This window comes from Chrysoperla carnea, chromosome X, assembly GCF_905475395.1.
Source record: "Chrysoperla carnea chromosome X, inChrCarn1.1, whole genome shotgun sequence".
In the NCBI taxonomy this organism is placed as follows: domain Eukaryota; kingdom Metazoa; phylum Arthropoda; class Insecta; order Neuroptera; family Chrysopidae; genus Chrysoperla; species Chrysoperla carnea.
In genome coordinates, this window is record NC_058342.1 from 22,498,400 (window position 1) to 22,518,825 (window position 20,426).

At 29.5% G+C, this 20,426-nt stretch overlaps 1 protein-coding gene across 1 annotated transcript in view; it reads left to right on the forward strand.

Moving 5' to 3' along the window:
• Positions 1-18,255, forward strand: part of LOC123302706 (syndecan) — an 83,514-nt gene extending 65,259 nt beyond the window's left edge. The window contains exons 2-4 of the mRNA XM_044885752.1: positions 9,554-9,812; positions 10,206-10,412; positions 14,705-18,255. Coding sequence (XP_044741687.1) covers positions 9,554-9,812; positions 10,206-10,412; positions 14,705-14,874 — 636 coding nt within the window. The 3' untranslated portion in view covers positions 14,875-18,255. The remainder of the gene's footprint in view (positions 1-9,553; positions 9,813-10,205; positions 10,413-14,704) is intronic.
• The last annotated feature ends 2,171 nt before the right edge of the window (positions 18,256-20,426 follow it).

The window sequence follows — 20,426 nt, forward strand, 5'->3', positions numbered from 1 at the left end:
AGTTCGTGGAAATTTAAAACGGTTAAATAATCAGTGAACGCTTCCAACAAATTAGAACGACGGGCATGGCCCTTAGATTAACCATTAGGCAGAGTAGGCAAAAGAAATAAGACAAATTTACAAGAAGGGCTCCAAATTGATTTACGATGATTTAAAAAAAATAAAAAGCGGTTCCGAGAATTGCATTGCCTAGGAGAGTCGCGACATGGTTAATCCGACCCTAGCGGTGCAAAGACATTTTAAGGTGATTTTCGCATTTAAAATTTGTATATAAAAATGTACTTTAGTATCATAGAAATGCTTTCCTAATATTTTATTAAGAAATACGAAGTAAAAAAAATTTATAGCCGTGTAACGGTATCTGCGTATAATTCAAATTGGTTTCTATACAAAACTGCGCGCTCTAAAAAACTATATATGTGTTTTTCTCGAAACAAAATGTTTTAAACTGGTATAATGTTTTTCTGATAGTACTTATACGCGACCTATTTTTAACAAACCAAACAGTTTTTGAGTAGTTACTATAAAAACTAGACAATAAACCTCTAGAAAGCTAGAAAACAAAGGTACCTTCACCCTAAAAAATAGTGTAATTTTAAATTTTAAGAAAAACGTTTATAAAAATAATGAAATTTAACCTTTGAAAGGTTTATTGTCTAGTTTTTAGTCTCACAAATCGAAGGAAGGGTTTTAATTTTTTTTAAAAATGTACACATGAGCTTCTAGGCTACTCAACCTATACCTAAATCCGCCTTCGTTGATGGAAGTCATTCTAGAATAAATGTTTCCTATTTATTGTGACCAGTAATTCTGACTCCCTTCTCTCAATATTGGTCCTCAAAATTTTCAAACCTACATAAGAAAATCCTGGTATAAAGGAGAAGCATGCTATAAAAAATGCGATCTTAATCTTTCTGGAATGACATTATTAAAAGGACATGTCAAAAATAAAGCAATTCCATTTGAGATAAATAAGAGAAGTCAATTTGAATAACAATTTAGTGTGTGTCGTCTTTGTGACCTACATAAGTTTTCAAAGCGAATTAAAGTACACACCACCGCACATATATTAGTCTAGGCGCTAAGTGACATTTATTTTATGATACCATAACCGTGCACTGGCTGGTGAATGGATAGTATTAGATATGATTTTAAAGATAAAACTTTTTATTCTTTTTCACTTGATGATTCTAAGCATTTTTTGATTTCTAATTTTTTTCACCAAACCTCACCGTTTTCGATATACAACGTGTTCTGTTATTTACTTCAGACACCTAGCTTCCGAAAATAAGCTCATCAAGAGCCACAAAAACAATCTTTTCCAAATTTGGATTTGAGGCCTAATTTGGGAGATACGGGTATAGCAAAAATTGATACATTTGTTCATTCACTGACTATCATTCGATAACCAGTAGCCAATGATAATCAGTATATATTAGTAAAGAGAGATACCAAGCTGAAATTTTGATAGCGAGCTCAGGATGTAAAATGTGAAGTCGAGTTTGTAAATGAGCAACGTAGGCTAAGGTCTTGGGTCCGTAGGATCCATCTTGTAAACCGTTAGAGATAGAAAAATGTTCCATATAAAAAAGTAAACAACTTTTGTTTGAAACATTTTTTCGTAAACATTACTTACCCGTGAGAACGCAAATTAGCTTAGAAAGATTATATAGTATGTATAAATAGATTACTATTGTTTATACTATTTATACGTATATTATGTATATGTTTGTTTGTTCATCTTTCTTTACTTACATAACGTAAAAAAACAAATAAATGCGTATTTCAATCAACACTGTCTATACATGGTATTTCAACAATTATTCAATTGTTTGTTTTCACTTTTTTTTATCTATTTTTAACCTTCGGGGGTATCAAATAAAAATGCATAACGTGTACATTACAAAAATGTAACTCCTACGCAAAGGGATTTGGGTGGGACAGAGTGAAAGTGGGGATGCTATCGAGTAACAGCTAGTATCAGTACCTACAAATAAAAGAATCTAAAAAGTTATAATCATTTATAATTTATGATTTTAGAATTGACCTTTAGCTCCTAGACTACATACCATATGTATAATATTTTTTTTTAAATATTTATTTTGATTATAAGCTAAGCTGAGTTAAGCATCTAAGCATGGTCAGTCAGTTTAATATCATCAATTTATATAAATATTTATAATAATTTCTTCGAATCCAATTTAAATGTATTACTAAACGTACGATAGGTAGGTATATACAATCATATCAGTGTACTAACTGAATAAAGTAAGCTGCCTATGTCCATTCAAGTAATTGCATGCAATTTGTTTAAGTTAATTCAAGTTCACATCTCATCTAGATCTAGTCATCTCTATCTATGATCTCTGGATGTAATCTAATCATTATTGTATAATGTTAGCTTAGTAGTTGTATCAATCAATCAAAGTTGTTTTATGTACATATGTATAGAATAATTGAAATATTGAAAACGTAATATTATTTGAAAAACACGTATACTCCTCTGTGTCACAAAATCTGCACTGAGCAAATGTAAAAAAGGTGCCCTATTTTTATACCATGTATATATGTAATATATGTCAAGGTATACTAAGTTTAGTCCCAAGTTTTTAACGCTTAAAAATATTGATGATAAAAAAAATATTGGTATAGGGTGTTCAAAAAATCGCCTAATTAATCCATTTCCGGTTGTTCGTCCAATTCAAAAACGAAATATGATATCAGGCTGAAATTTTTACAGCGTGCTCAGGACATAAAAAGTGAGGGCGTTCGTAAATGGGCAACATAGGTCAACTGGGTTTTGGGTCCGTAGGACCCATCTTGTAAACCGTTAGAGATAGAACAAAAGTTGAAATGTAAAAAATGTTCTTTATAAAAAAATAAACAACTTTTGTTTGAAACAAACATTTTTCCGTAAACATCACCCGTGAGGGCGTAAATTATATAGTATGTATTTTATGGGAATATCAGTTATGAATGTGTGCCATGTATGTATGTGTTGTAATGTGGCAGTGTCATCAACACAGTCTATACATGGTATTTCACTAGTTTTCTCTAAAATATGTAGGCTCGCCCCCCCCCTGGATCGGCCTTTGTCTACACAATGGCTTCCATGTATGGCACAAAATCACGAAGGTGCTTAATTTGCTTCAGAAGTTTTTTTAAGGTGGTACGAGCGCCAAGGCAAACTTTAACTTGTGGTTGAAATGATTTGTACTTTATTTTCAACTTTGATAATGAATTTTGTTAACTTCATGAATGTAGACGAAAAATAAGAATTTAATTTTTCATATCTGCCTTGGTTTTCGGAATATCGAAAGCTAAATAAATAAACAAAATTGTCGATATTTTGAAAATTATTCCAGATATCGAAAAATTTTATTCTTACTTTTCTTGTTATATTATCGAAAATTGAAAATTTTAATTCACCATTAAAATTGAAAATATATATATTTTTTTAAATTTGTGTCCCCACGACCGTGCTCATACATTCTTTATTAATCGGACACAACAGATTTTTTTTGTTTCCAATAATTTACTAAAGTGTTAACTTTAATTTAAATAGTATTTTTTAATTTCCACAGACTAGTTTTGGAGTAATCTATGAAAACATATCATCTATCTACTGTTTTCTCATTAGATCAATGTTTAATATGCCTACTTTTGAAGTATTTATTTATTTATATAATCGGGCAACCCTACTTAAAATTTTCAGAATTACTTTAAAGCGAAGTTGGTGGTTAACTGCTAGTATTAAATATTTTTATGCATTATTGCATAATACATTTCTGTAAACTTGTGCTTTAAGATGAATGTGCCAGCTATTGAAAACCTCATTAAAATTCATATGAAAATCCTTGAATATTAAAAGATGAGACATTGTAAAGAAAAATAAAAGTAATAATTAAATAAATATGTCATGTCAAATACTCATACAACTTCCATCCACAGTTAAGGTTGTATGGGTCGTCAACAGCCCATCTATTTATTCAAAATTTTAAATATCGCACAAAATTTAATACACACATTACCATAATTTATCATAATAATTAAACTGATTTTATAACAATTAATAATACATAAAATTCTATTACAAAAAAAGTAAAATAGTATTTTGATCATTCATTTGATTAGTTATTGTAGTTATAATTCCTATATTATCGACATATTTTACTCTAGAAATCTTCCTTATCATAATGCAAATAATAGATTTGGCAACGTTACAACGGTTTAAAGCGCCGAGTTATGGTTATTTAAAATTTTCGGAGTCGATTGTCTATTTTATAAAAACAATTTTTTGTGACATATTTATTAAACTTGTCAAGCGATGTCAACGACATCTGTTAATTATTTTTAAAGTTATCATACTCATAATAAAACATACGGAAATTAAAATGTGAATTATGATTAATCGTTAATATTTTTTGATAATGATCGATAACATGTTTTTTTTTTTTATATATATAAATTCTTTAAACTTTAAGTTTTTTTGTGGCATTATTATGTGAACACAGTTTTTTGTGAAAGATGAAAATTTTGGTCTTGTATAAAGAATAACGCACGGGATTCTATTGAGCCAATGTAAAAATTACGATTTTTAATTTTCAATATTTCATTAAAAAAGTCGTTAAGGCCACCTCAAACTTGAATAAAACATTATTTAGATGCTTATTTTTAATATAGTAAAAGGTTAACTGTTCTAAATTTATTTTTATATTTTACCCATACTACCTTAAAAAATAAGAAGATTGATAAAATTTACCTGAAACCTCAACATTATTCTGTCTATGGAAGTAAAAATGCATTTAATACAATTATGAATACACTTAGATAGAAGTCCAAATGTTAACAGTATATTAACATTTTTTCTTCATTATGTATGTAGTGATAAAAGAGACAGTCGTATCACGAGTTTTCTATAAATCGTGACAATTTTTCCTTGAATTTTATTTTATCTGATAAAACTTGGAAAATATTCATGAATTATAACTAACAAGTAAAACTACAAACGTTAAAAATAGATTTAGATGAGGCAAATAAATTTTTTTTACAATTTCATAGGTTTTAATTTTTTGGTGCGGAATCCTAATTTTTTAAACCATTGAATCTAAACCATTCTCGAATCCACTTGAACTAACACACAAAAATTTCATCAATTGTTGAATTGTTTTGATAGAAAGTGGAGAATTTTGATAATATGTATATATGAATACTATATCAAGGTATACTAAGTTTAGTCCCAAGTTTGTTACGCTTAAAAATATTGATGCTTGGTATAGGGGTTCATAAAATCCATTTCCGTTTGTCCGTTTGAATGTCTGTCCGTCCGTAAACACGATAAATCAAAAACGAACACAGCTGAAATTTTTTTTGTTTGAAACATTTTTCCGTAAACATCACTATTTTTCCGTGAAAGCATAAATTGTATAGTAGTTATGTGTGTGTAACACATACATACCGTATGTATGTATGTATGGCTATCTAAGAGTGGCTATCTTTCTTTACTTAGCTGACGTAAAAAAAAACAAATGATCAGCATAATCAACACTATACATGGTATTTCAATAATTAACTCAGTCAATTGTTTGTTTTCTCTTGTTTAATTACAGCTTTAAAACTTCATAAGGACACATTCAAGGAATGAATGTCCGACAATATTAATATCAGAATCGAACAATAGATGGCAGACTTAAGAGTTATAAGAGCTTTTTTAAGTAAGACAGGCGGACATGACAAAATTATAAGCCATTGAGCAACGGAATCCTAAAAAAATTAATGTTAAACAGTACTCTCATCAACAAATAATATATTAGCTATTAATCAGATGAAGGAATCAAATAACACAATTATGAAAATTGTGCGTAGACCCAAATACGTTTCTAAGGTCATGGCCCATTCTCAGAATATGTCTACCAAATATTTAAAACGTATAAAATTAAGCTTTTGACCCTAAACATAATTACCAATAAAAAAATATATATAAAAGCAATTACTAATAAAAATATATATATCTAATAATGTTTACTCATTTGACTTATACGCAAATTCTCATTACATTCATTTATAAAACACACAAAAATTTCTCAATTACTCAGTAGACAAAAAAATAATACAGATTTTAATCTATAAATAATAATTATGTCATGTTTACTTACAATAGGGTATTCTACTATTTTTGAAAAAGTACTTTAAAATGTTGATTTTGCTAATAAAAAGCCACCAAAAATTTATTTCGGAAAAATTCACACGCTTTCTTGCCAAAAACTTAAATTAAATTTTAAACCTTTTTTTAACTGTTAAAAACGCGGGATTCCAATTTGGTGACATCATATTGGTATCATTATACGAAATAACAGAGATAAGTTTGACAGATATATTCATTGACAACTAATTATAATAAATATAAATATTGATTATCTATGGATATATTATACCCAACTGTCTACATTGAACTAGCTGGTCTATGGTTCATACCGATATGGCATCACATCAGGGCTTGCCCGCGTGTTAGGTCACGTGATATACAGTTAGAAAATTACGATTTTTAATTTTAATATTATAAAAGAAAAATGTGCTTTTATGACTCGAAATCAGAATATTGTAGATATATTTTTACATAAATTTTAACTTTTTTCAAATTTCATAAATTATTTTTTGTGTTTCATAAACAGGATATGGATCTATTTATCGATATGTATCCTTTATTTCCAATCACTTTTATTTATTATTCATGTTTGTTTACTAAATTTGTATACCAATTTTAAACGTCAAAGTTTGTATACCATTTTTTTTGTAAACATCACTGTTTACCCGTGAGAGCGCAAATTGTATAGTACGTATTATATGGGAATATCAGTTATATATGTGTGACATGTATGTATGTGTAATGTTACAGTGTAATCAATACTGTCTATACATGGTATTTCAACAATTAACTCAGTCAATTGTTTGTTTTCACTTGTTAAAATAATAAAAGATAATTAGAGGAAAGAAGTTATAAACATTTAAGTAAGAAAAAATTTCCTATGCGTTGAACTTTCGATTATCCTGGTTCGACTGAACTGAATACAAAATAAAATAGGGTAATCTTAATAAGGTTCTTAGGGGATTAATGCAATTGAAAGACACTTGAGTTTATAATCTTATCAACTTGAAATTAATTGAAATTGTCATGTTTTAATAAGACGTTGAATTTATTAGTTGTAAATAATTTAACTTAAGGTTGTTGTCGCCATATTTGAGTAGCGTCAGAAAATTCTAAATTTTTTTGTACTTACTAAAGACATGATTATACAATCACCCTTAAAATTTGAATCTGATTGACCGTCTAGAATCCGAGATAAATTTAATTTAAAGTTCGATATTTAACATGTATGGTCTACACTCTTTATACTTTTGCATCAGTTATTTATTTATAAAAAACAAACTAACTGTCAGATATTTTCCAAAAACTAACAGTCTATTAATTGATTTGTTTCGATTCTAAAAAAAAAATATATAATAATTTTCTCGTCTAGTTATTTTAAAAAAATGGTTTAAAGTTCAACAATTTATAAGCAAGTATACATAGTAGCGAGTAAGACAGAGAGAAGTAGTCGCGAATCAGGCAGAAGAGTGTTAGAATTGGTGTTGTATACGTACACATGAATATTGTATGTGTAACGTCTCCACGAGCACAGCTTGCTTAAATATTATGGATCACATGCTTGCTTAAATATTATGGATCACTTAGCTACAAGCTCGTATACTTTTACAGCGCGCATATTCCATAATATTTATATATTAAAGGAAATATTCAAATTTTAAACGGATATTTTTTTAAACAAATAAACCATACTCAATGAATGATTTAGGCTCCATTTTCACGGCCATTTTGACCTTCGACAAAAAACTTCCTTAGGCAAATAAAAGCTTATCCTGAGTACTGCGAGATATTCCTATTTTTCGAGGTATAAGGGGAAATTTTCGATATTTGAATAGATAATAATAACACTTCAAATGATAACAGAACGATCAAATTCGTTTTGAAGTTTATGTAAAATTTCCGGTTTAAATTAAATATAATTTTTATAAAAAATAATACTTTCTAAGGAACAAGCTGTTATTGTAATAAAAATTAGAAAATAATTTGGTTGTTGTAAAAGCTTGAGGCGCTCCGAATCATCTAGGATATTTTCGTTTATATTTTATAAACCATTAAAATTTGCTCAAACAAATAATACTTTTCATCCAAGTATTTTAAGCATTAATATATTTTGAAGCATGGGCGTCGCCAAGGAGGGGGGGGGGGCAGATACGGGCAACTGAAAACAAGGTTATTTAAGAAAAATGTTGCAAACAAAAGTTGTTTACTCTTTATATGAAACACTTTTTACATTTAATGTTTGTTCTTTCCCTTGTGGTTTGCAAGACTAAATGGACCCATGTTGGTCATTTTCGAACTCAAACTCACTCTTTTGGGTCCCGAGTACGATATAAAATTTCAGCTCGGTGTCTCTTTTCGTCTTTGAGTATCCGTCTTAACGGGAAGATATACGGAAATGGACTTATAAGGTTCATTTTATGAATACCTATATCAAAAATTTGTCTATAGCAACAATATTTCTAAGCGTTACAAACTTAGGATTAAACTTCTCTGATATATTTTATATATAGGGTATAAAAACTAAATAAAATCATTTTTAACAAGTTTTTTTGGCAAATGGCATCCATACGATGAAAGGAGATAAAAGGAATAGTAGAAAAAGAGGACCTCTACACGAAAATACAAAAAAGAGTCCACGGTTCACACCCTTATTAATACGGATTCTAGTATCTGTGATCCTACTCCTCCTCCCCCCCCCAAATTTAACTCTAAATTCACGCCGCTTTTCAGGTAAATTAATGGGAAATAGGTTTGATTAAAATAAAAATACTTTTTCCATTTTCCCTTGTTTTGAAACATTGATACTAAACTCGATATACACAGTGTATTTAATTGGTTGCTTGTTGTTACTTTTCTTGTTTATTGCACTTTTCACTTACTAGCTTTTTAATAACAAACCATTAAAAAAATTCGATATATTTTAACATTTTTAGTTGTATTATTGGCATCGACATTTTTTGGCACAATTTTGTAATTTTATAGAAATGGTTTAAAATATGATAATGAATAATGACACAACGTTAACAAACCCATAAAATCAGAAAGACAAAAGATGAAAATAAATATTAAATCAAACTTTTCAACATTTATTATTTCACAGTTTTTGCCTGTAAAACGTAAAACTTGGCAACATTCAATAATATATACATTTTTACTTGCTTGTTCGAAATACAGGAAGTATTGTAATCAGTGCCGCATTTAACATTTTGTGGCTGCCTAGATGGCAGCTTTATCGCTACAGAAACCGCAATTACTGTTTTTTAATGATTTTGCTGCACCTACTACTTCGTTAAGTCGAATTAATTACTGTTATGTTAAACTTTTTTTTAAAACTCGAAATATTTTTTACTCGAATTTGTATATTTTTTAGAATTTAGAAGAAATTTATTTTGGATTTTTTGTTTTCAGGGATCAGATAGTGGGATAGGAGCTGGTGCATCAGCTTCTACAAATCCAAACAGAAGATCAACATACGATAATTCATCCCCAAAAGACGATTCACTCATTGACATTGACGAAGAAGCAATCGAAGGTAGTGGAGGGGGAAGTGAATTACAAACAGATCTCGAATCAAGTGGTTCTGGTTTTGGACCGGATGATGAAGATGATGTATCCGGAAGTTCGGATATCAATCATGATCTAAATAGTTCTGGTGAAAAGAAATATAGTAAGTTTTTCAAATGTACAATTTTTTCCAAATTTGAAAGCTCAGCATCATATTTTGATCCGTTTCCTGTTAGCAGGAAACTACTTTTTCGTTCAGATTATTTTGACTGTTATTCAATTCCAAGAGATATAATTTTCCAAAGCATTATCAGAAAAACATATTTTCCCGGCCTTTGACCTAGAATAATTTTTTTTTGCGCACATGATTTTGCGATTTTGCAATTGATTTTTTGTAGGTCATGCATCCCAATAAAAATACTACCGGGGGAAAATCTTCACTTGGATTTTTTAAGTAGATCAGAGGTTTTTTTGTCTTATTTCGCTGGATTAAATTTGTAACAATTACTTTCTAATAAAATATTGATGATTAAAATTCGTAATTTATTTGTTTTAGACATTCCAAAGAAGATAGACAGATTACCAGATGAACGAAACAACATCGATAAGGGTGTAAAAATTGATAACGACTTAGATCATTTAGATACCAAAGTATCAACAGTTGATGGTGATTCAAATCAATTGAATAATGATGTATTCATCATGAACCCAAAAACGGAGGATCGTGCTACATCATTCTTTGCACAGCCTGGCATCCTTGCGGGTTTGTTATTTTTTTATTTTATGATTTTTACACACAATATGGCGTACACATGGTGATGATAACAAATGTGATAAGTGCAGAGTCAACAAATTGAATCATTATCAGTTAAACTTTGATGGATTTGATGCCATGCTCAAATCGACTGTAATCAAATTGAATCAATATCCGTTAAACTCTGGGTGTATTTGATGCTATGCTCAAATCTACTATAATTTAAGGACAGTGCCTCGAAGCTTGTATACACATTTTGTCACCAGAATCGGAGTCCATTCAAGTTTACAGCCACGAAAATTTGATAAGCAAGTCTCCGACATTGATACTACTCAACTAACCTTAGCAGTCATTTAGCTGAAATTGTATTTGAGGTTATTTCTACAAACTAAGAAACTTATACAGGGTGCCCGTGACTCGGTGGTCATAGCTTAAAAGTTTATTCTTTGAACAATTTTAAATCGAAAGTGCCTTTTGGATTTTTGTCCAAAACCCAATAGTTAAGAAGTTATGGGCACTATTCAATTTAACCAATGAGTAAAGCAGTTATTAATTAAAAATTAAAAGTGGCATATCTAAGCCAGTTTTGATGCTAGAAAGTTTAATAAAAAACGAAAATGTGCAGAAGTACATCAGCTATTGCTGTATAAAATTACCAAAACATAAACTAATTTATCCAACAATGTCTTTACTTTGTTGGTTAAGTTCAATAGTGTCCATAACTCCTTAACCATAGAGTTTTAGACAAAAGTCTAAAAAACACTTTCGACTCGAAATTTTTCGGAGAATACTCTCTTAAGCTATGACAATCGAGTCACGGGACACCGTGTATATGAAAATGTACACTGAATTTCGAAAAACCTGTACATTATGAAGTTCAGGGCTATATTTTATTTAAATGATACAATAATTCTGACTCACTGTTTAAAAATGTAACAAATGCACAATATTCACAAAAATAAGGTCATTGATAAGGTGTTGTTCCCTTATCAATCATCTATCAGGAAATATTTTATCTTAAAAAAAATCGTCAAATAGGCCACAAAAATGTGATAAAAATAGCAAAATTAACAATCGAGGATATTCGATTATTTATTCAAAATTAAAATTTCGAACTATTAATTTCATAAAATCGGAATAAATTTTACGATTTAGCTACAGATTTTAAATGAAGGGTAATTTTATCGAAAATTATCCCTCAATTAATAAGATTGTATCGCATATGATAATAAGAATCTCTTTAACGATTGCGTGAACGAAATTTATTTAAAATTTACACCAAATTCTATCCGCTGGCGCAAGTCATTATGATAGCACAGGCTAGATCCAGGTCCGTGCGCATGGGAAGGAGTTGGGGGGTCACAATCCCCTTTCCCCCTTCCATGGCTAGTCAAATTTATTTCGACATTTATTGATTTTTGATCCGGAGAGTGTTGACCTTGGATTTTTTGTGTAAAAAACCATGCATTGAAATTATTGAAAACAAAAATGTCAGTATAATAAGTATATCAATCAGAGCAAGAATCGTTAGTGAGTGTAATTAGGGTGAACCCTCAAACGCAGAAGAATTTTCGGATCACCATCTAAATACCGTAGTACATCGATTTTTTTCTGACATATTTACAAAATCGTCACGCTATTTTATCAAATTTAGGTTGTCTCTTTCCCAATAAAATCAAAAATTTTGATGAAGACTCTTGCGTTCAACTTTTTGAACCATACTCTTCAATTTTTTATGATTCCCGTCACATCTGAATCGACGAACATTAACTTTGGCACAATTGCCGGACAGGTCGTCAAAAGTTACTCGAAACACTCGATATTTGTGATAGAATGCGGCAACAGTGATGAATGAATGGTCTTTTTTAATTTTGCGTCGTCTCTAAACATATCTTATATCGACAATGTCTGATGATCGCCTAAACGGTTTAGCCTCGTTGATTATACATCGCGACGTAGAGGTCTTGTTGATAATTAGTATCCAGGGGTTTTTGGATCGCTAAATCCAAATTGTATATGAATTGTAAGCATTTTCGTGTTTAAGAAGATATATCCACCAAATCTGGGGAGAGGAGGGAGTAAAATAGCTAAAAATAGAAAGAAAATTTAAACTTTACTGAAAATTGGTATCTAAGAGTTTTTTTGTTCACTGAATCCATATATATGCCATTTTTCAGTTTTTTCCCATAGTCAAACTCTAAAAATCACATTTTAACCCCCCATTTAGGTTCTTATAGTGCTTTTCAGGGGTTGATTATGTGAAAATTTTAAAACTGTCATTTTATATAGATTCAACGACCCAAAAAATCCCGAAGACACATTTTTAGTAATTTTCATTCTATTTTTAGCTATTTTGTCTCCGGTTGGGGAATATATCACTTAATTACGAACACTTAAAATTTTAATTGGGATATATCCCAATCAACACATCTAAATCGGAGATGTGGGTCAATTTTTCCAGATCATGTGACTTTTTTGGTTCGTGTAGAAAAGATTATCCCTAAAAAATTAAAGAAGTGTCGTAATTGGCACTAATTGAGGATTAAACTGTACTTAATTTTCCTTTTCCCTCATGCGTATATTGTCGATTTACCGTTATCGGAATAATCGAGATATCTAAAATTATCAACCGCTTGTAAGAATTTTATCTTGCTATAACGGGTAATATTTTTAGCATATTGATTTAAAATTATCATTTTAATTTAAGTTGGTAGTCGAATAACCTTAAGACATTTCAAATTATGCATTTTTAGAAAAATGAGTTTGATTGTTTGAGCTAATTATTAAAAAAAAAAAATTATCACACAGTTGATTTGATTATACAACAGTTTGGATTAAGATAAAATTTTGAATTGTTTCATTGTGAATATATCTAAAAGTCTGACTGCAATAAAAATTTATTATTCATAAAATTATTTCAATATTTTACTTGTAAAATTTGTGAACAAACGATCGGCACGTGTTTAAAATATTTGGCATAGAGAAATTAAGATTATCCGGATACTCTCGTCATATAAATCAGGCATGGGCAAACGTGACTTAGAAAAGTCCCTGAGACTTCTGTAACTAAAATACGAGTAAGACAGTGACAACAAAAATTACGAGTGAACCAGAGAGAAAAAATTTTTTTCTACCTATCTCATTACTATTAGAGAAACTGAGATAGGTAGAGAATCGTATACCCGTCCCGCTTCCTCCGCTATGAGCAATGTCGACCTGGATAAAGAGGCACACAATAAAGTTATAACAATGGTGACTTCGACTTTAAATAACTCGCCTGTTATAAATGTCTGAATTTATAACATGCCTGTTATAAATGTCTAAATTTTTTAAATGTTAATTACTCGGCTCTACAGATTCGAAATCGCCTTGATCTCAGTTGCAGCTGTTAATCTAAATTGTTCTCTTCTAGAACTTTTCGCTCGGTCCAATTCTAAGTTAATATGCTCAGACGTCATCTAACGATTTCTCCTAACAAACTCCTACTGTCATTTAAATTGTCAAGCGTGATTTTGACATAAATATAGAAAAATTGAATTCCTTTCACGATTGGACCTAGAGTTTTCTTTCGCCAAAAAAATTAGATGGACATCTCAGAAACTATACCAATCGTGAAGGGGATTCAATTATTAGGTCAAAATTACTTTAGAAAATCATTTTTATCAAAATTTTTGTTCTGATTTGCTGCCTATTTTAATTAATAGCTAACTATCCGTGCATCGTATCAAAAAATTGAAGAGGACTTTTCGTCCTAGAATTTTATTTTCTACCTGATGCAACAAAAGCGTGCGGTACTTACAGGACACCCTGTATAAACCCGGCTTAATTGTTCGTGAGATTTTATGATCACCAACTGTAATTGACGAAATATCTACGATCTACGATATGTTGACATCAGAAAGAGAAGGAACAATGATTTCAGTTCATCATTAATTCAAGCCAGCTCAGTGGTCGTGCGATTAAAATCGTCTTCGGCTACTGACTGGGAGGTTGCGGGTTCGAACCAAGCAACAGCAATGTGAACAATTATCATTAATGGGGCTGTCAAATTGATCACACTGTCGTCGGTTGAATAAGAATGAGGGAAGCGACTCCACCCACATCATGCAAATTTAATTGTATATTGGATGTAATTTAAAATAAAATAAATAAAGATTAAAAAATAATGATGTGGCATGGCCTCTGTTATAGATTGTTATCTGAAAAACGGAGGTTAAACCCCATTATTACTATTGTTTCATCATTAATTCAAATAATAAATATTATTTTTCTTTTTTTATGTACAAAATTTGAACGAGCAGCTGTCATTGGTGGTGCCGTAGTTGGACTATTATGCGCAATATTAGTGGTTATGTTCATCGTATATCGTATGCGTAAAAAAGATGAAGGATCATATGCGTTAGATGAACCAAAAAGATCACCGACTGTAAATTCATATGCGAAGAACTCAAATCGAGAATTCTATGCTTGAATTCATCAACGTTCTTCGAACAAATGCAACATAAATCCAAGCACAACAACAACAGTAAACAACAACAAATTTCCATAACAAATTTTTTGCAAAAAATTTAAACAAAAAAAATGAAAAACTTTTTTAAACAAAACTAAAAAAAAAAATTAACGAGAAAATTTAAAAACTAACATAATCGACAGACGGTTCAAAAGGAAAATAATTGTATCTCGTTACGTCTGATCGACAATAAATAATTCGTAAAAAAATCAAAAAAAAAAAAATATTTATATATAGAATGGGAAAAAAAATGAATGCTTCTTCTATTTTAACAATTTAGTGGTTTTTTTTATTTACAAAAAAAAAAAGTTACTAACATTTTATTAACTGTAAAACTACATAGTTATTAATATGCTATAGACTGCAAAAATTATGAAAAAATGGCAACTATAATCCTAATAAAAAAAATGAAAACAAAAATATTTTAGAGACTTGTAAGTACTTGTATGTAACAAATTATGAACGTAAAATGGCGTGAGTGTTTCATCCATTTTATATTTTATTACTAAATACAACACATTTATTTAATATTCCTATATTGCTAATTAAAATGGAGACGTCATTTTTTTTACATAAAATGTGATTCACATCCATATGAAATACGATGACATCAAAATATTTTTATCATGTTTATTACATCAGATGACGTACGTAAGTGTGACCTCATAGTTAAGTATGATATTGATGACGTAAAGTTTACATAACCTAAAATTTCTTACATAAATACCAAGTCATTTTTGGTGATATCATGATATTTTGTGAGGTAAAATTAACTTCATATTTATAACATCAGATGGCGTTACTAAAAGTGAAATGTCATACATTTTATGTAAGTATGTCACTGATGACGTCAAGTTTACATAACAAGAAATTCGACGTAATATTTGTGATATCATTTTGACTTTAAAATATAATTTTCATATTACTTATGTTGAGGTCAAATTAACTTCATATTTATTATATCAGATGGCGTTAGTAGTTAGTAGTATGTATGAAATTGATGACGTCAAGCTTACATAATAAGAAATTCTTACATAAATACGGTGTAATATTTGTGATATCATTTTAACTTTGAAATATAATTTCCATATGTTATATATTGAGGTCAAATTAACGGCAAATTTATGACCACCTCATTCAATTTTACGTAAAAATGATGTAATATATGTGATATCATTTTGACAAGAAGTGTAATTCAGTATAAATTTTACATAATTTCTTGGATCTCCATCCGTAATTAGCAATATAGGAGTATTAGATATATGACTAAATACATTAAAAAAAATCAAAAAATCAGCTCGCTCTCTTTCCTTCTCTCTTCGTCGTATCACACACATTTTCATCTAAAAAAAAAAACGCTGTTTTTTATTAAATAATATGTGCGCATGTGCATGCGCATATTATATCAATGTGTTCACGCACATTTTGTTATAAACATGTGTGCAGTACGATTAATATATATATATATAGTCACATATATATATTTATAAATACATATTAAATTGCCATTGCGCACTATCAGATGAAGTCGTTTATCAAAAAAAAAAAATGTATGAAAAAAATAGTGCAGGTTTTTTGCAATTTTTATAAAAAAAAAAAGTTTAACATATGAAAAAATGTTTCCAATGATGGATTAATCAATTGTTTTGAATAGTGCGATTCCTTAGCTGGAAATACGATTCATTCTGAAAGAAAACATGAAATTTCTATGAAAAATTTGTATATACTCTCATTGTTGGGAGGAAAAATCAGTTTTTAGAAATTGTTCCTGAAAAAATTTATCATTGTTATAAAAATTTTTGTAAACAAAATAAAATATCATGCAAAAACTATTGGAGATATCGGATGCGAATTTCTTTGTTCAGGGATCATTTTAAGCTGTATGTTCTAGACAATATTGACCAAAAGAAGTCGTCTAATTAAATTTACCATTTCTGCAGTGCTGGTAGATTGTGCGGAAATAATGTAAACTCGATGCGTGTGTTAAGGAAAGTGGGAATACTTTTTCTATCGATCAAAAGCAAAAGTGTATTATCAAAAGCAATCTAAACCAAACCAAATTTCTTATCCGTCCTTCTGTATGCATTGGAATCGTGGCATGGCTAATTTCCAAACAACAAAAAGTGTATCGCTTTTATCTATTAACCACTGCCAAGGCCATATTTTTCAGCCTTTCTGGATTTATGTGTTCAAAGTAGTGATCTGTACAAACGGGTTGAATATTACTGCATTTCAGAGATGAAACTAGAGAGTTGTTGGTCATATTAACCATTTCAATAGAATGTATTTTTTCGGTTGAGTAAAATCAATAAAAATAAAGTGCTTCATGAGAAAACAACATCGTATCCTGAACAAGGAAGTCAAATCAATTAGCTCGATATGAGTTGTAGGTATGATTTCACATTTACGTTCCACACACCCAGCAAAATAAATACTCGATATCTGGATTTAGAGACAGTATTGTCCCTACGGATACTTTTCTTTAAAAAATTGCAGTTGAAGTTTCATGTTTTCCTGGAATTTTAATATAGGTCGAGGAAAATGTTAAAAAAATAATCTGAGTCTCTTGAATTGAATTCTTAAGACCTAATTTTTTATCGATATCTCGGTATATAGGTTTGCTTTACCATGGTAAATTTTTTCCAAGCGTATTTACCTTGAAACTTCAACACTCCGACCCAACAAAATACGGACCCAACGTAAATGAAAAATCTCTATGATTATAGACTACAGTATATCATGTATAGTCGTTGTTAAGCAAGAGCAGCTTGCATTTGTTGACACCTACTACGTGATTGATTTTTGTGCATAAATATTTCTAATTTTGTGATTTACTCACCAGCGCCGGCTCTACCCCAATCAAAGTAGAGCGAGATAGTCTTTCGAAGCCTTTTTCAAAAAATTAACTTGTATTTCAATAATCAATACTTGAAATATGAAATTGTTTTTCGCATTTGGCATTTTGGAGCCTCTTGCAACCTGAGGTCTGGAGCTTGCTCCACCCTCGACCCGGCGCTGTTAATCACGCACAAAAAGCACACTTTTGTACGTTACCAATCGAAAACATACGCAACAAAGTTGTATATCAGTATCATTTTGAGTCAAAGTGTTTTACAAACGACCAAATCAGGAACCAATTGAGGAAAACTGATTGAAAATACACAATCAAAGTTTCATGTTTTCTTTCCGATCAGAATCGTTTAACTGACGTTTGTTTTTCCAGCTAGGGAACCGTCCTACATACATACCGTATGTGTTTTTTAAGTCTCTTGATTATGAATTTTTATAAAGTAATGTATCCAAAAACCGCAATTAATTAATTTGATATTCTCCCATTTTATGTTCCAATCAATTTTTTTTTTTAATGTTAATAATATTTAATAATATTGAAATATATTTTTATATAATTTAAAATAATTTTTCTCTGTTAAGTGTTTTTATTATAATTTACTTTTTTTTTTCAATTGTTTTTCATTTGATATATTGTGTAGTCAACAAACAATTCGTAGCAAACAAAATGAAAATAAAAAAGCAGACACGACGTAAACAAAATAAAAAAAAAATAAAACAAACAAAAAATGGAAAAAATATATAAATATATATATTTTTACTTTTTCATATTTTTAATGGAACATACGGTATATTTAAGAAAAACAAAAAAAAAAAAAACATAGTCTAAGAAAAACTTGTATATAATTAATAATGAAAACAAAACAAAAAAAAATCATAATAATTATGTAAGGAAAATCAAAAAAAAATTCAAATCAAAATTTGGAAATTTTCATGGATTTATTAATTTCACTTTTTTTGTCGCGTCAAAATTTTTAACTTCTTAATTAATACATACATTAGAGTATGGTGTAATCGGCAAAGTTCAATCGGAATAGTGTAATCGGAAACGGGAGGCGCTGGAGGGATTTGAAACTTAGATGAACAGTGGGTCTCTTAAATTCCAGGGTCTAAATTAAATGACAACTGTCTAAACTAATTTTTTTTTTTTAAGTATATATTTTGGAAAATATAGTTATCGAGTTGGAGTATCACGTCTGTGAAAAACCAATGCAATGAGTATTCTCTGTCGCCATAAATTCTTATCGCCATAATGAGATTAGGTATTTTTACTTTTCTAAAATCGAAATATTTAACCAATTAAAACGATAATTAATTAAACTATTATTTAGATACTCGGAATATATCAACGTAAAATTATATATTTTAAAATTGTATATTATCGGCGTTCACTTTTAAAGATTATAAAAATGGAAAATTGTTCACACCATGCCAACCTTCGGCGCAGAACGTCAAGGAATTTTTTCGCTCAGATATCTGAAATTACAACATTGTTTACAATTCTATTTGGATGAAATTCTGTGCCGTTGAATGTATTTTATCTATTACAAAATCTTAAATTATGGCATGACAAAAGTTAAATATAAATAAATAAATTAAACTTTCCAAATTTGATTTTCGTTACAAAAAAAAGAAAAAAATTATAAAAAAAAACTACTACTACAAAAAGTAAAAAAAACACTGCTATTGCAGACAAATAGAGCCAATATACTCCCCTTTTTTCTCCCGTCTCACCAAAAAAAAACCCTAAATCCACAATTTTCCTTCTCAAAATTGAAAATTTTTTTTGAAACGTATTTAAAAAAAAAAAAACATATATTTAGTGTATTGTTATATTGATAAAAAAAAATTTGCTTTAAGAATTATGACGGCGTGTCCAATTTAGCCCTACAGAAAAAAATTTGTATTTCTTGAATACTCATACATGTAAATAAATAATGTTTTTTCCCTAATAAAAAAATTTCCTTCGTTTTTTCCGTTTACATAAAAAAAAATTTGGAAAACCTTGTTATTATATAAAAAAAAATTTCATGTAAGGTAGGGTTAAAAAAAAAAATTATGTGTTAACGATTATTTTATCGAATCATACAGTGAAAATTCGTGAAACGCGATTAAATTTTAGAAAAAATTTAAATTTTCATCACTTAACTACGTTTTTAATTTCAAATTTAAAAATTTTTGAATGTTTTTCATTAACATTGCGATTTTGTTTGTGCATTTTGAGATTATCCGAAGCTATGGGTGCTCAGCACACATTTTTACAGAATTTTCCAATCTTCAATAGTTTCTTCGGTAACTACGTTGAGTAATTGCATTTTTTGAAACCTTTCGATGAACTTTTTCTTCTCTTGTGGGGCCGATGGATGATCTTGGTCTTTCATAATGGTTCTTCAAGACATTTTGGACAGTTCTTCCTCAAACTTCTCTCGTTGGTAAATTTCGTTTAAGCTTCATTTGTTTTTTTGGAATGTTTTGTATTTTGACTAAGTGTTTTCTCACTATCGGCTGAATTTTACTTAAAAAGTAACTTTCGTCGAAGTGAAACAATTCTAACTCGATAAATAAAAATTCAAGAAATTACTTTATTGGAAAACACTCAAGGAGTTTTGAATTTGAAATAAATTGTTCAAAATTTTAATTTTTTCTACAAAAAACCGCGTTAT